The sequence below is a fragment of the Xyrauchen texanus genome, chromosome 1 (assembly GCF_025860055.1).
Source record: "Xyrauchen texanus isolate HMW12.3.18 chromosome 1, RBS_HiC_50CHRs, whole genome shotgun sequence".
NCBI lineage: Eukaryota > Metazoa > Chordata > Actinopteri > Cypriniformes > Catostomidae > Xyrauchen > Xyrauchen texanus.
The window spans coordinates 10,397,801-10,415,002 of record NC_068276.1 but is presented as its reverse complement, the minus strand read 5'-3'; the positions used below and the strand labels follow the sequence as shown (position 1 = coordinate 10,415,002).

General features: G+C 38.4%; 1 protein-coding gene across 1 annotated transcript in view; it reads right to left on the bottom strand.

Annotated features, from left to right (window-relative positions):
- Positions 1-1,439: 1,439 nt before the first annotated feature.
- The window catches only part of minar1 (membrane integral NOTCH2 associated receptor 1), a 53,975-nt gene continuing 38,212 nt past the window's right edge, over positions 1,440-17,202 (bottom strand). The window contains exon 4 of the mRNA XM_052129532.1: positions 1,440-5,440. Within this exon, the coding sequence (XP_051985492.1) occupies positions 5,243-5,440 (198 nt within the window). The 3' untranslated portion in view covers positions 1,440-5,242. The remainder of the gene's footprint in view (positions 5,441-17,202) is intronic.

The following is a 17,202-nucleotide window of genomic DNA, read 5'->3' as shown; positions in this document are numbered from 1 at the left end:
TTGTTACTTGGATGAAAGAAAGTCATACAGGTTTGGAACAACATGATGGTGAATGATGACAGAATTTCCATTAATAATGTGTGTTATGGAATGGAATATAGGGGAGTAAACGTCTATTATGACATTTGTGAAAGTAACGCGTTACTCACTACTTGAGTACTCTTTTAATTGGATACTTTGTTACTCTTACTCGAGTAATTATTTATGTTAGTACTTTTACTTCTACTTGAGTAATTATGTTTTATAAAGTAATTGTACTTTTACTTGAGTACAGTTTTTGGCTACTCTACCAACCTCTGCTGATAACTTAACATTTATTAATTTATGTATTGATTCATTTAGTAAAGGCGATAGTAAATGAAGATTTCAAGACATCAAAGTGAGTGTGTTATAGGATGTCATGAGCAGTTCTGTTCACTTACGCTAATGTTATCAGGTGTGTAATCGCAATCATATGACGCTTTTCTCTTTTTATGTGACTGTTATAATGGTTTGCCTCAATTCTGATTCAGTCTCCACAGTTTTCAATCAAATTTAACTAACTTTGTTTAGTTTTTTTTGCAAAAAACATCAGATAAGTATGCTTTGCAATGCATTTACTTCAGTCCAGTCCATGTAATAACCCATTCCATTTATGAGAAAATGTTGCTAAAAACTGTGCTGTTCACTGCAATCTCCCATTCATTCCAATGGTTCTGCAGTTCTGCAGAGCTTGTCAGAGAGAGCAACCGTAACCAAGGTGGGAGTAACTTAGCGAAGGGTCAATTCCTGATTCATAAAATTCAAGACCTGACTGAGCATTTTCCATTCTTGAATATCATGTCCGTGATCATGTTGTATCATGCCCTAACCCCAAACCAGAAGGCAGTGACTGGTTAACAGGAATGTTTTTCCGGGCAAAATGATCACAAGGGACGTCAGCACGTTGCTTCCCAATGCTCCAGTACCCTGACATCAGCTCCAATATTCAGAGTTACTGACAATCATCTCCCATCAGACATTTTTGCATTGGTTCAAACGTGTTTACATTTTCCTGTGGTGTGACTGGAAGCACCTTGCGTCAGTTCTCATCCAGCGTGGAAGTAATCAAGATCGCATAATCGGTGACGAGTGTGATTCAGGGGTTACATTTTCCCTCTAAGATTACATTTTTAATCTACTAACAGTAAGGTTAGAAAACTAAGTTTATTATAAGTAACAATAACATGACAATTGTTTGATTTAGCCCCTTAAAACCAAGAGATACTGTATTTAGAGAAGTGTTATCGTCACCTTGACTTTCCCAGTACAAAAATTACATCATTAGACCTTCCAAATTTAAACACTTATTCTAACCTGCTTTCAGAGTGCATATTCAAAGGAAGAGGGACATGTATGAAAAATAAATCATAATAGTGAGAGACTTTTCAACACTCTGAACTTATTGGAATTTATTGGAGTATGAATTTATTGGAATATGACTCCTGTAACACTTTATTCACACGATTGTGGTTTGAACCTGAAATTATTTACAGGGCTCTACAACGTGCTACAACACACAGTTCCTGTGCCAAAAGGCGAGGTCACTGGACATTCAGCCAATCAAAGAAAAGGTCACATTCAAATGCCCTAATTACTGATCATGTCAATTAAGTCTCTGAGTATAACATTGCAAAACTACAGTGGAAATTGTCATATGAATGTATAGGTATATTTTGAAACATTGTTGTGGAATTCTCATCAACTATATAAGAAACAAACATCTTATTGAAAGTAGTATCTGTAAATTCTTACATGTGCCCTAAATAAACCTTCTATTAATACCACTTCGATGTGCAAATCCAGTTTCTTCTCAAGGTCAAATTTCTATGCCACTTGTGGCAACAAACAGAATTGCAGAAGAACTGCTTCCAAACTACTTTCCATAACCTTAATCAGCCTTTGGCTGGCCAAAAAGTTTTCGGTCAAGCCAGAAGACAGTTTGGACCGCTGAAACTGAGCAGTGTTTTCAAAAGTAGCACAGCATTTACACTCATCAGGAAGTCAATGTATGTGTGGCCTGAAGTTGACACTGCATATTAAACAGGGATAGGATAAAGCATTTTAACATTTAGAAAATTACATTCTTCACTTTTAAATTCCACAGCATCAACCATGCCATGACACACAGACTGAACAGACAAGCCATTTGTATTGGTCAGGGTACAAGAAATATACCATTATGTCATAAGCAGCTGTCATTGTGTTTTCATGTTATGTGCTGTAACCTCAAAAATGATTGGATAGCCATTATCCCTTTGACACTGACAGATTAATGATAACAGAAAAACTTGTAAATATCGAATGGTTATCACTAGATATCACTTCTGTTTAGTTTTTCCTAGACTCAGGATCTGTTCCAAAATCTAGTGAGCTGCCTATGTAGGCAGTATTTTAACGCATCATATGCACACTTATGACGCAAAGGCATAATTACGATGCCTTCTTAGGGACTTCTATTGGCCAAATTCAGCATAGAGAATGCAATCAGAGAGAATGCAATCCCATAATAAATTACAACGTGACAAGCTCAACCTGCATCCAAATATGCATACTTCCCTAATATAATATGCCAAAAACATGCCAATGTAGTTGTGTCTAAAACCTGTATATTCATAAAACAGCATGCTAGAAATACACAGAAGACCTTACTCTTTCTGACAAAATTCTGAAGTGTGCATCCACTGGACATTTTACTATCCCATAATGCCCCCTGCAAATAAAAATGTCTTGCAATGGACTCATTCATTAATCCACAAAATTAAAACCACCTGTCTAATATTGTGAAGGTCCCCCTCATGCCTGTAAGGCTGGATTAAGGTGTCATAAAAGTCAAAGAACTCTGCGAGAACCAAGTCATAAAAACTCTTACACTGATGAGCATCTCCACCTGAGTCAACACATCCTGCTGAGCAAGGACCATAAAATGCAAATCTCTGCCCCCCTCTACCCATCCGGTTTCCCTTCAGCTCATGACACCTCAAACTCACCTGATCTGCATGTAATAAAATATCATATCTGATGTATACATATAATATGACTAGGCTATAAATGTATCAGTGCGACTGGTATAATGGTCTCTTTCCCATGTATATAAAACTAATGGTAACAAAGATATAAGGGCTTTGCCAAATGCTGTATAATTCTGGAGGTCTGCCCCCATCCCTGTCTGTATGTTAATGAGTTATGTCCCCAGGACTTCCAAACCTAACCCCTCCCAAAATTCCCTTTGTTCATGGTTTGGGTATTTAAGGAAATGTGACACATTGTTCATGGTTCTCTGTAGTCAGACGATCCCACAAAGTTTACTGTGTGTAGTTTCTATCAGGTAATTACAATTTGATTTATTATTGTCTAATTGGAATTGATGAATTTATTATTTTGCAAAACAGCAACAACCCGCATGACATTCTTCTCATAAAAATTTTACAGAGCGGTTATCAGAGTTACTGTAGACTTTGTCAGTTTGAACCAGTCTGGCCATTCTCCATTGACCTCTCTCATCAACATGTGGGTAGGCGCTGTTTTGGTGACACGAGGGGGACCTACACAATATTTGGCAGGTGGTTTTAATGTGGTTTTAATTTTGTGGCTGATCGGTGTATTATCTGCCTATGCAGAGGGTTCCAAAACATCACAATTATGAGGTTTCATTTCAGTTAGGATGTTGCCTACATAGGCAGTAGACAAGGCAGCTCATATGGTTTTGAAACAGCTGGAGTATCACTCAGTGATCTTGCAGCTTGAATTCTCTGATACATCATTCCTATTATGGGTGTGAAGCAAACATGTTGAAGTGAACATTATTAAGGAAAGTTCACAGATGTGTTTGTCAGATCCAATATTCGAAACTCAAAACACCAGTAAACAAGTTCAAGAAAACATTCCACTTTCAGAAAAACTGAGCTAATTTTAAAGTGATATGGCAATTCAAGTATAGAATGATTAGTTATGAAATAACAAGGCAAAGGATAATCACAATCAAAAAGTAAGCAGCTATGTGCTATGATATTGTTGTTTTTGAATTACTGTATTCAAAATCATGTACAATCAAAAGGAAATAATGTCAAGTCTCACTATTTAAATATTATGAATACATATCATGAGTCATTTTAAACATTAAAACCCTCACACATTCACTTTCAGGAGTGGTTCGTCCAATTCTGCCATTATTTACTTACTCTCAAGTCAATGCAAACCTATATGCTCTTATTCATAAATATTTCACAAATTTTTAATTTTGAAGAATCTTCATGCAACAATAAAAACTCACATTGACCATGCCTGTCAAGATCCATAAAGGACCTAAACACAACATAAAATAACTCTTAAAAATGAGCCCAAATGACCAGTGCCCTATTTTCCAGGTCTTCTAAATCCATACAATGTTGTTGTGTGAATAACAGACATTTCTAATCTCTCTAAATTTCATACATACATTTCATTAAAATATAAAAAAATCGAATTCTCCATTCCGCATATCCAACTCGCTTCATGTTAGGATACGGCAGGAGTGAGAACAAATGGCATTTTTATTTTCAATGGTCTTATGTGTTCCGCGGAAGTAAATAACAGGTTTTGAAAGACACAAGGTTGAGTAAATAATGATAGAATTACATTTTAAGATGTATTATTCTTATAAGTTCAGATGTGGTTTCTGAATTGAATACACAAATCAATTAATTATATTTTTCCCTATCTGAGTATATTTTCCTTAGAAAAAGGCATTGCACAAGCCCAAACATTCTAGAGATCCCCAAAGAAAAATCCCACTCCTCTTTGTAACATTCTGTTTGCGTAATCATCAAAAAATAACTCTCATTAAAATTCTCATAATCATAGTAAAGTAAAAAACTATAATATGCATAAACATAAAGCTTTCCTTTTTTCAATTGTAATACCAGAAAACCAGACATAAAACATATTATTACATATATATTTGGACTATAAAACAAGGGTGCATCTCTTACAACATAATAACAAATTATTTATTCAAGTTATAAATACGGACTTCTGAAAATAAAAAATAAAATGTCAAATTGCAATCCTAATATATTTCGATTGACATTCCCAGAAAGTCTAAGGCCAGTGGCTGAAATTAGACCTAATCACAGACTGAAAGGAGAATCCTTCCCTATAGTCCCAAATTTGGGTTAACCCGGTGTCTATTATGCCAGTAAGCAATACACTGATTTGAACACCATCCAACAGGAAAATAGAAAACTCAAGACTTCATGGTGCAAATGGGCACTACAATGACCAGTATCACAGTGCAGGCAGCCGCCACAATCAGCGCGCCAATTTTACATGCCTTGGCCCTGCGAAACTCTGCCTCCTTACGCTTGAGCAGTGAATCATAGCCAGGTGTATAAATGTCCTCCATCCAGTACTCCAGATTGTTGGGGTTGAGTGACTCCTGGACCTGCAGGAGGTCAGACAGAAAGAGAAGGTGAGAGATTTTAAGAGGAAAAGCAGCTGTGTAGAACTGAATGTGATTGTGCAAGGTCTCGTGTGTGAAATGAAAGCTGTGGATGACAAATGCAGTTCTTGTTCACTCATCAGACTAACTGCATACAGATTACTGAAGCAACACATTCTGGGTAGATGGAATTTTTCATTGGGGCACACATTACAATATTCATTTGAGGGGGAAAGGAGGAAGGAGGGATCTGGAATGCATTTAAGGCATGATAGAGAGAGAGATGTTCAGGTACGATATACAGGAAGATAAAAGTCAAGAGTGAAAAGAGATACAAATAAATCAAATAAGAATGAAAGAGCAGGGTAGGCCTGTTTCAGATTGCAAGCATGATCACCGAGTGAGCAGAAAGTATTTTTTATTTTTTGCCACCTATGTTAACAGGTTGTAACAAGATTCAGTGGAAAGGAGGAGGCAGGAACCGGACAAACCATCAAAATAATTTTTAATGAAACAAAAAGACACAACAATAAACATACACACACACATACAGCAGTTGCGTATGGCTCTCTCTCTCTCTCGAACTGTCTCATCTCACTGCACTTATCCCTCTCCTCGGCTGATTAGCCTGATTGGGGCTCCTCCTCGTCACACAGGTTTAAGCATTTACATTGGAAGCTGAATCAGCGTGGCGTGGTAGGAGCGTCTCAGCAGCAGCATTGCAGCAAGAGTTACAGTGAGTCTAATTGTGCTGTGCTGCACACGCTCAATTAAAGTGACTGTTGATGGTCATCATGAATGTGAGTTTACAAGAAAAATTTGAAATTGCACAGAATCAGTATTTATTTTTAGTCTAGTGTGTTTTATATTAATTAGAGAACATGAAGAAATGTACCAGAAAAAACAGATGTAAAATGTTTAAACAAAGTGAAATTCTTTGAATTATATAGCTTGAGCTGAAGCATGGTGTTATCATTCAAAAGTACAGTATACAAAAATGTATAGGCTTAAATAAACAAAATAACTTTGTCTATTATATACTATTATATAGAATTTTTGACTATAAAGCCCAGTGATAGATACAAACTGAGTAATCGCGTCTTGTGTTGTACTTGCAAGTACTTGCAACAATACTTGCTAGGAGAAGATATTATCAAGATAGTGAGCGAGTTACGGTTGGGTTAAGGCAAATAATCTGACGGTATAAATCAGGCCGGGTAGTGTTAGGCCACACTTCTCGGGTACGGGTCGGTTTCATTTTAAGGCCCGTGCAGACCTCTAAGCAACAGTGAAAGTGATAGCCTTAGCAAGCACAACTAAACATCTCCATCATTAACCCTTTTTTGCCTTCCTTGTAGCTATGAATTCTGATAAAGCCACTGACTGCCATCTAAAGCAGAGCTCTGATAAAACAAAGTCCAAAGCAACAGAGAAATTGACTGTAAACATCATTTTACAATGAACATCACTGTTCATTGTACACCACTGAAACCAATAATGGTGGAATTTTCAATTGAATGCCTTGCTTTTTCAGGAATTTCAGGCAGTTGAAAAAGTCTTTGAGCAGAAATGTTTACGTTTTAATTGTGCCCCTGCATAGGGGCCACAAGACTCTATAACTTTTCATTACCACCACTTTAATGTCAAACTGGCAGAGTTAGAGGTAATGAGGATGAAACCACAAAAAAATTATACACTAATGACAGAATATTCTTATATCTTTAAAAAGCTTGCATGGGTGTCACTTCTGTGCCACTAGCATCCCCAAACTGTTTTCAACACAGGTGAGGCAAGAGAAACTACGCAATCCTCTAATGAGCATAAATACGCACAAAACACACACACACACACACACACACACACACACACACACACACACACACACACACACACACACACACACACACACACACACACACACACACATTTTGGGTAATATATTCAGCTTTGTATCATAATAAACTGTTATTTATCTACACTTTTCAGTATTGAATATATTGTAAGTATATTTAAATAATCAAAATTTCTCTCGCTTCGTCCACCATCTTGGATCTATTTACGCTCATTACGGTGCATTCTGGGACCACCTACTCGGGAAAGGATACATCCATCTGGCCAAATGGAGATATGTTAGGAGGCAGCATCATTAAGATACCTACCTTTTGGAACAGACTTCACATCGGGAGTGCACCTATTGATGTCTTAAAATGCTGCTGACGAAGGATGCTCTCTAGCTTTTGAAACAGACCCATTGTGTTAACACATTTAGCAGGAAATCACCCTACAATAGTTAAAAACATTACACAGTGTTAGGTAAAAGTAAATATAGAGTAATATTGACTTGTTTCCTTGAATATTTCAAATATCCATTTCTGTTTTTAGACTACAAACCACATTGAAATCTCCACGGATTTCAAGAGTTTGCACACCCATCATTTACAAAGTTTTACACATTGTTTACTAAAAGAATTAAGCCCCACTTTGAACTCCACATGAAAAGCACTGCAGAGAATGGACGAGTTTGGAATGGCATACTACTGCATCTGTCATATCTATTGTAGTATGCCATTCAGATCACATCCAACATCTTATTTTGCTTTTAGCACTAGCACTGACCATGTAATTATATTTGATCCAAATTGTCCTGTAATAATTAGCTGATGCTTTGAAAAATCAGCAGCAATGGGTTTAAAGTTGAAATTGTTTGAAATGAGAAGTGCGGGAGACCGACTATACACAGGAGAACAAGCTAGCCTACCACAGCGATCCCTCATCAGAGCTGTTTATCGTATGTTTGGCTCTAAGGTGATAGTTATGACTTGAAGTGCTTAATGAAATTACACCCTACAAAGGCTGCAAAGTACTTGATTTTTGTCACTAGTCCCATCTGGGTTTATTTTGTAAGAAATCCTTTTTCCATCACCTGATTATTGACAAGGAATCGTATGATTTGGCAGCAGGACTTTATCACCAATGACATTTCCCCCTGCTACACTTAGAATGTATACCTTCATGCCCACTGAAAGTATTAGCTGTTTCTTTAACCGATTAACTAAGCGTTATCTTGTATCAAAACTGCCAGTGTGCATATAAGATTAATCTGATTTTCTCCATTGAAAAAGACCACCACAATTCCATCCAAATGAGAATTAGCAATCACTAGTTGACAAAGTAGGTTTTTTGTTAGCTGTATCTGTAATCAACTGCTAATATGCAATCTCTGATTTGGTTAGGAAATAATGCATCTTCAGGGATGAATGCAGAGTAATACAATGCCTTCCTGTGAGCTACCTGTCATTAATTGTTGGTAGAGTATTTGCTATGGCAACAGCACTTCTAGTCTGAGACATCTAAGGGTCTTTCACACATTATGCATTCTAATGTTCAATCTGCATTCTATTTTACTTTATACATTTTTTATGCAGGATGTAAACATGCTAGAACAGGGGTGTTTACACGTTTATGGTATGAGATCAAATTTTTCATAATGCTTTTACAGAAGTATCTACCATTAGGGGTGTTGTAACGTGTAGGCAGGCAGGACACAGGAGCAGATGAAGATGATGAGAATCAAATGCAGTTTATTTTTTGAGACATGGCCTGGTGAGACTGGGCGTGCAGCAAGAAACCAGGGCTGAGCCAGTGGCCAGAGAAGAGGCTCCAGGTGACAGTGATGAGGGATTGACCTCCACATTCATAGGCACTGGCATTGACAGGGGAACAGACTTTGTGACTGTGAGTACAGGAGGGGACAAGGGAACAACATCTGTGGTCATGGACACAGACAGTGACATGGGAACTGCTCTATGGTCGTGAGCATGGGCAATGACAGGGGAACGACCTCTGTGGTCATGAGCACTGGCAGAGACTGGGGAATGACCACTGTGGCTGTGAGCATGGGTAAAGATTTGGGAATGACCTCCATAGTCGTGAGCACTGGCAGCGACTGGGGAGTAGGAGCCCTTCTTCTCATCTTCTGCTTCTGGATGGACGTGAACACTGCAGTGGGAGAATTGGAATGCTGAGCATGGGAGGTTCGAGGGGAGGAGATGTGGGAGGCTCGATGAAGGAAGGCAGAGCTGTGGCAGGTTCAGGGGATGGAGCTATGGCAGGCTCAGGGGTCATGGCAACTTGGCATGATGGGATAGACGTGCCAACTTGAAAAGGCAGGGCAGACCTAGCTACATGGCAAGGCTGGGTTGCTTGACTAGGCATGGCAGGCGTAGTGGCTTGGCTTGACATGGCAGGTGCGATGGCATGACGAGGTAGACTTGGCTACACTGCATGACATAGTTAACGTGGCAACATGGCAGGGCTTCTTGACTAGGCATGGCAGGCATGGTAACATGGCATGATGTGGAAGATGTGGCAACATGACATGACAAGGTAGGAATGGCACGTGGCAACATGACACATGACATGACAAGGTATTCCTACCTTGTCATGACACATGACATGACAAGGTAGGAATGGCAAGTGTGGCAGCATGGCATGACGAGGTAGGAATGGCTGCCGTGGCAACATGGAATGACATGGCCGCTGAGGCTTGCAACGCTGGCTCTAGGACGGACGAGGCTTGCAGAACTGGCTCGTCGACCGTGGCAGGTGTGGGCACTGGCTCGTCTACCGTGGCAGTTGTGGGCGCTGGCTTGTCGAATGTGGCTGGCATAGACGCTGGCTCGTTGAACATGGCTGTCGTGGGCGCTGGCTCGTCGACCATGACAAGTGTGGGGACTTGGGTGTGGCGTCCATGACGGGAGACTTTGGCGTGGCAGCCATGATGGGGGACACTGGCTTGGTGGCCATGAAGGGGGACTCTGGCTTGGTGGCCATGATGGTGGATGGCTCTGACATGGCGGCCACTGTAGGAGTGCATAGTTCCTCATCAGCCACTCCTACAGTGAAAGATGAACCGCTCAGTTGCAGGACAAAAGGAGTAGGCATCATGGAGTAGACAGGCTCATTCAAGACTGCCCATAAAAAGTCCTCGAGGACGATCTCATTAAAATCCACCTTCAGGCCAGAGTGCAGAAGTCTTCCACATATTCCTCTATGGAACAGTTTTCCTGGTGTAAACGCAGTAGCTGGACTGCTGGGTTCATTTTGTGGGTCAAGTATTCTGTAACGTGTGGGCAGGCAGGACACAGGAACAGATGAAGATGAAGTGTGAGAACCCAAGTGCAGTTTATTTTAGAAAGTGCAATAAATCCAAAAACGTTAATCCAAAACAAAACTAACATAAATGACTTGACAACGTTACAGCAAAACAATACTTGACAAAAGACAATGGCAAACATGAGGGCTTAAACACATGGACATGAGTAACCAAATGACAGACAACCAATGACAAGACTAAACTAATAAACATGACTGGCTGGACCAACTGCAGAAGTATTGAGGCCATGATCACCCAGCTCCAGCTACAATGGCTTGGTCACGTGATAAGGATGCCCCCATGTCGACTACCCCGCAGAGTGCTATATGGCCAGCTACATCATGGTCGACGCTCAGCTGGAGGGCCGAATAAGGATCAAATGAAGATTGCTCTGAGAAAGTGTAAGATCAGACCCGAGGACCTGGAGTATGTTGCTGTTGATTGTACCATCTGGCGACGGCTTTGTAGGGATGGGGCACATATGTTGGAGATGGAGAGGACAACCAAAAGACAACAGGAAAGAGCCAGGAGACACACAGCCATGGCTGCCATCAATACCACAACTACTACCACAAATATATGCCCCACCTGTAATAGAGCTTGTGGGTCCAGGATAGGACTGTTTACAAGACACATGGACATGGAGGGAAACAGGATATCACATGACAGGAACAGGAAACATGCAATTAAATTTCAAAATAAAAGACATCACAGACAATATAAAAACATGAACAATAACACATTTAAACATGACAGGTATAAATCGGATATTTCATCACGATACGATTTTGAATTGATTCTCTTGGCCTGCAATCCAATATTTGCCGATACTTCAAAGTCTGCCACGAAACAATTTGTTTCAGGGCCCTGCAATCGATATTCCGATATTATGTGCCTATTTTACACAATCAATAATTCAAATGCAACAAAATATGATTTGATTATTTTTTATTCAGCTCTCTGTTTACACACTGGGACATCCACAATAAAATAAGGTACTTCAGATGTTGAAAAATATTATACACATAATAATATATAAAATAGCGTCACACACAAGTGACAAGTGTCGTTTGATGACAGCTAATTTTTCAGTTTAGTCCAATTCAAAATACTCACATATCCATGACTTGTTTCTAACTATCCATGCTATCCGCATTTTTCTTGGCTACAACTTCCACAGTTGTAATGAAAAATTCTGTTACAGTTAACTGGGATACATTTTAGTAAGGGTGTTGATATGTAGATGTGTAAAGTCTTATAACTGAGGCTGGAGCTGAGCAGGTGTTTCTTTTTTCCTTGTTAGTGCTGTTCAGAATGTCAGCATTGTCAAGATGTTTCACATGGTTGAACTTCTCCATGGTAAATTTAATGGGTCGCATGCACAACAATCTTGATGGAATCCCAAATTAATTAATCAGGTGACATATTAAGGAGTGCCCGGTTCATCCGCTGGCACAGATCCTGTGAATGGAGCTAGCATTTCGTTTATGAGGAAAGTGATACCTGATTGGACAATTCAGTCATATTTATCAGGAAAGCACTACCTGATTGGTCGATGAAACTAATGCCTTACCCCTAACCATAACCATAACCAGTCAGGCAGAGCTTTCCTCATAAATATGAATGAGTATTCTCCTGTCATCCAACGTTTTGGATATCCACCCGCATGGGAACCGGAATAAGGAAATAAAAAATTATCTTTATTAATTTTGTTATTTGAGTAGTTTCTCTCTCTACAGTTTGACCTGTTAACGAGATCGACCAGTGGTTGTCTTGTGATCTACTGGCCAATAGTAATTGACGTAATAAGCACCCCTGTGCTAGAAGGACGTCTGGATCGTTGCGACTATCATTCTCGTTCTTTTGCTTATGGTGGGACGTGTGTTCTCCCTTTGCCATTTACACAGGAATCCCTCCCTGTTTTGGAACATGGTAACTTGTCCAAGCTAGTCAAGAGCTGGTCCATAGCACGTTCAAATTGGTCATGAGCTGGTCCAAGCTGGTCCTTACATCTACAATGTTCCAAAAACCAGCTTGACCACCTTGAGCTGGTATGTCAAGCTGGTAACTGGTCTAAGCTCATCTCCCAGCTTGGACCAGCTAAAGACAAGCTTGGACCAGCTAGAAACCAGCTACCATGTTCCAAAACACAGCTACCAGCTTAAGATGGATTTTCCAGCAGGGCTTGCCGGGTTCAATAAAATTTAAGTTCAATCAACAGCATTTGTAGCATAATATTGATTACCACAAAAATTAATTTTGACTTGTCCCTCCTTTAAAAAACAAAAACCAAAAATCTTGGTTATAGTGAGGCACTAAAAATGTATGTGAATGGGGGCCAATTTTGTCTCAAAAGTTTAGCCACAAGACAAAAACAATATGTGTGTTAACATGATTTTTTGTGTGTGATGAAATCACTTACTTTTCTGTGTAAAGTTATTGCCAATTTTACATATCTGATGCCATGTCAACAAAACCTAAAATCCTAAAACGACTGTAAAAATAACAATTTAAACAACTTTACAGCTTGAACAATATATGAGTTTTAACAGAAGAATTAATGTGTGCTTTTATAAAATTATAAGGTTCACAGTTCTGCAAGCAATTGCTTGCTGGTCTATGCTGATTTATGCTGGTAAGTGCTGGCCTAGCAGGTGGAACACCATAGCTATATTTTACCAGCAAATCTTAGCTGGTGAAGGTGGTCAACCAGTTTGGTTTTTCTGTTAATGCTGGTTAACCAATGAAGTTAAGCTAGTCAAAGAGCCTTGATGGAACATCAGCATCCCATGCTGTGGACGAGCATTCAAAATGCAACTTACGCCCGTTTCACACATACTCCGTTTGCAGTGCGTATGCGGTGCGTATTTTTTTCCGTACCCATGTTAACAGGTTAGAGCTTTTACACTGCACGCGGATGCAGTCCGTCGATCCATTCCAGTTGCGGTGCGTATACAGCAGTGCAGCGATCGTTTACGGACCGAGTCTATTTTTGCTGTGCTGCACCGCACTGAATTAAAGTGGCAGCGCATTGTTCACATTAAAATAGACATAGATTGTTAAGAAACTGTAATAATTTCATCATATACGCATAATTACAGTTAATGTGTTCTACAGTTACTAAATTACAGGGTCAAGAAAAACAAAAAAGTATGATTATAGTACCAAAAGTTGCAAAATGCCATCATATATGATTTTTTTACCCTAAATCCCAAAAGAGTCTCATTCTTCTCCTTATTAGCAACAGATATAGTGCGATAGCTTTTCTTCTCTCAACAACTCGAACTACATTTAAAACAAAGAATCACAATGATTAAAATAAATGTTCATACTGTTTCAATGCCTTAAACAATCTCAAAGTTAACGTTTGGATTTAAAATCAAAATTCCTTACACATTTTTGATTTTGTGGCACACAGAAACTGCGGATCAGTAGCGCACTGCAAACGCAGCATATGTGAAAGCACTATAGCGTGTGCTGCTCCTGTACCATATACACACCGTATACGCACCGCATACACACTGTACATGGAGTATGTGTGAAACGGGCGTTAGACTGGTGACTTTTTTTTTCCATTAAGTTGAGTTTAGCATATACTGTAGATCAAAGTATGAAAATTTGAGTTTCATTTTTAAAATTTGTATTTTTCTTAAGGGTACCAAACATTGGAGCCCATGATATACAGATTGAGACAAACCTAACACTGCAAACCTATGCTGCGAACTCATGGTTGCAATTCACTTGGCTAGATATTTGGGGGGAAACATTTGATTGAATAGAGATTCCATGCGTACGCTCTGACAGAAGAGAGAACCACAATAAGAAATAACTTTTGTAATGAGTACGTCAAGTATTTTTTATTTGTATAGCGCATTTCACAACACAAATAATTTTTGTGTTGTACCATGAGATTTTCTCACCATGCCATTTGGGTTAAGCAAGATATTATTTCACTTTATTGTGGTTGGATAAACAGAATAAAATAGAACAGCTAATGCAAAAAATAAATAATATATAAAAAACTCTTGTTATATTATTTGTATGAGTACATCCTTGCAACACATCATGAAAAAGGTAACATTCTTTTCTCTTTGTCAGTCTAATATTGTTGTTTGAAGCTGGAACATGCCATACTGGGTCACTAAAGAATCAATGGTTTGTAGCAGTGTTCTGTCAAGCTGTGCTGTCAATTTTTTGCACCTCTCATGGTACTGTTGAGTAAACAGACCTTCAGAAAAGCCTAACCCTTGCAAAAGAGCAAAATAAGAGACAAGCCAGGTTTTACCCAATTTCCCATGCACTGGACTGAACAGGCAACACAGATTTGATGCAAAAATTGGGCATCCATTTTAAACCCTGCTAAAGAGGTTGCTCAAGCCAGTTAGGAGGTCAGTGATTTTATATGCTGTACCAACTTTTTCATATTTTACTTTATTCTCACAGAAAAGAAACGGAAGCCTGCGCGATAATACTCGCAGAGGATTAGTAGTGGTTACGTCATTAATTTATTAAATTTTTGCATCTCTTCCAATCATGATCTAGCCTATGAATTGCTATATATGGTCCCACAGCTGTCTCTCATTGCTTGTTACGTCACATTGCTTTCACCACTGCCACCCCAACACCACCAGTTTAGGTCCTGTCCTGCTGTAAGGAGTAAGCTCTTCTTCCCTGCAGACTTTAGGTAGGATCTGATAGTTCGAGCAAGAATCCTGACACTGAATCGTAGGATGGGGCTTACCCCAAGGGAAAATAATTTATCACTAACTCATGTTATTGCATACTACTGAGTCCTCTGAGAGAAATGCATTTGCATCACAATAGTAACATTAAGAAAGTATTACAATGTAATTGCACTTGTTATTTTGCAGTCCAATTCAAACATACACTGTACATAAAAAATACATTTTAAAATGTTATGCAGTGTAGCCAACCTTAAAACTATTTCCATCTGTCTAGAAGCTTTAGGAACTCCTTTGTATTCTATATAGAATTCTATATAGATTCAGATTCTATATAGAATCTAGAATCTGCTCAAAATCAATTAGGGCAATTTGTGTAAATAGTTTTTTTTTTGCTTTTGTTTTTTTGATGCAGGGTTAAATGTATTTATCCAATAAAGCTGCACTACATAACTTTGTGCTCCCATCTGTGGTTGAAACTTAACATTGCATGCAATTTGTGGAAAAACACTTCCAGTCCTGTTTCGTCAATGCTCCTCTGGCAGATGAATCTCATGGTTTGAGCTTACCTGCACATCTGAGTGTGAGTTTGATCATTACTATGAGATACTCAGAGCTGGAGTCATAATGTGTTATTTTCATATTTATATTATGTTATACGATTAAACATTTATAACTGAAATATTACTTGCTTTGATGAAGATAAACAACACTCTTATTTACATATTTTGAATTAATTAATTTTACTCTTATAGTGCTTTTCTTACACAACATTGAAAGCGTTTTTTACATAGAGAACAGGCTACTCTCCTCAATCACCACCAGCTACCAGTATATTTTAATATGATTATTCAAGTGTTTTATCCACTATTAATGTTTGTATTATACTACACTTATCAGTTTAAGAGGTGAAACTCGTGATATGCCTGATACGAGTTCAATGGATTACTTTTTTATTTATATATTATATTGTACAGCCTAAGTCGATTATACAAGTGAGCAGTAATACTACAATAGTGTGTCTATGCAATGCACACAATAACACTGTAAACATAAAATGAGGATTCAATAATGACGGGGATAAAATGTACTTTATTTAACATAAAAATAATATGCAATAGGCTATAAAAATGACAAGAAGTCAATTTCAGGAATCATAAATATTATTAAACATGTCACATTAACACCCTCCGTTAATGTAGATGAATCGCAATCGCTTAACATGAGTAATTGTTTGATTCATTAAAACATGACAAGCAATTTTAGCTTCAACAACCCTACCGGAAAATATATCCAAGCATTATAGCAGGTAAACAACTTCGCCAAATGGATAACAGATAAACATCCATCCAGATTGTTGCGATGCTGTCCTGAACTGTGTGTACTGAACTGCAGCCAGAGCATTTTCTCCAGCCGGAACACATGACAGCCGGTACTGCTTTATTGTGTTTACAGATATGACATAATGACTCAATATGAAGAACATAAGCTAGTGATTTTGCGCCAAATCTGACCCGACAGCTCAAAATACAAATCACTTGTATAGGCTTACCGTAGTGAATTGGGGTAAGGTAAGGATATTTTTTTGAACACCGATTCTTTATGTACTCAATCAGTAATGGCAATTTGTTCATTTTTAACTAAACAATCTTTCATAGCACAGCTTTAACTAACATCTTATTGAGTGTTATTGACAGAGTGTTAATTGACCTTTGGCTTGCTCACTGAAGGCCTAAAGAAAGATAATTTTTAAAGCATGATTTTTTAAATAAATTTTTCATCTAAACTGCTCAATGAAGACTTTAAGACACTACAGACATAACAGAATTTGTCATTGTTACAACACAATTCTCTGTAAAGATGCTGTTCTAATAGTATGTTGTGAAAAGTGCTATACAAATAAAAAATTTGGATGGAGGGGACTTGTA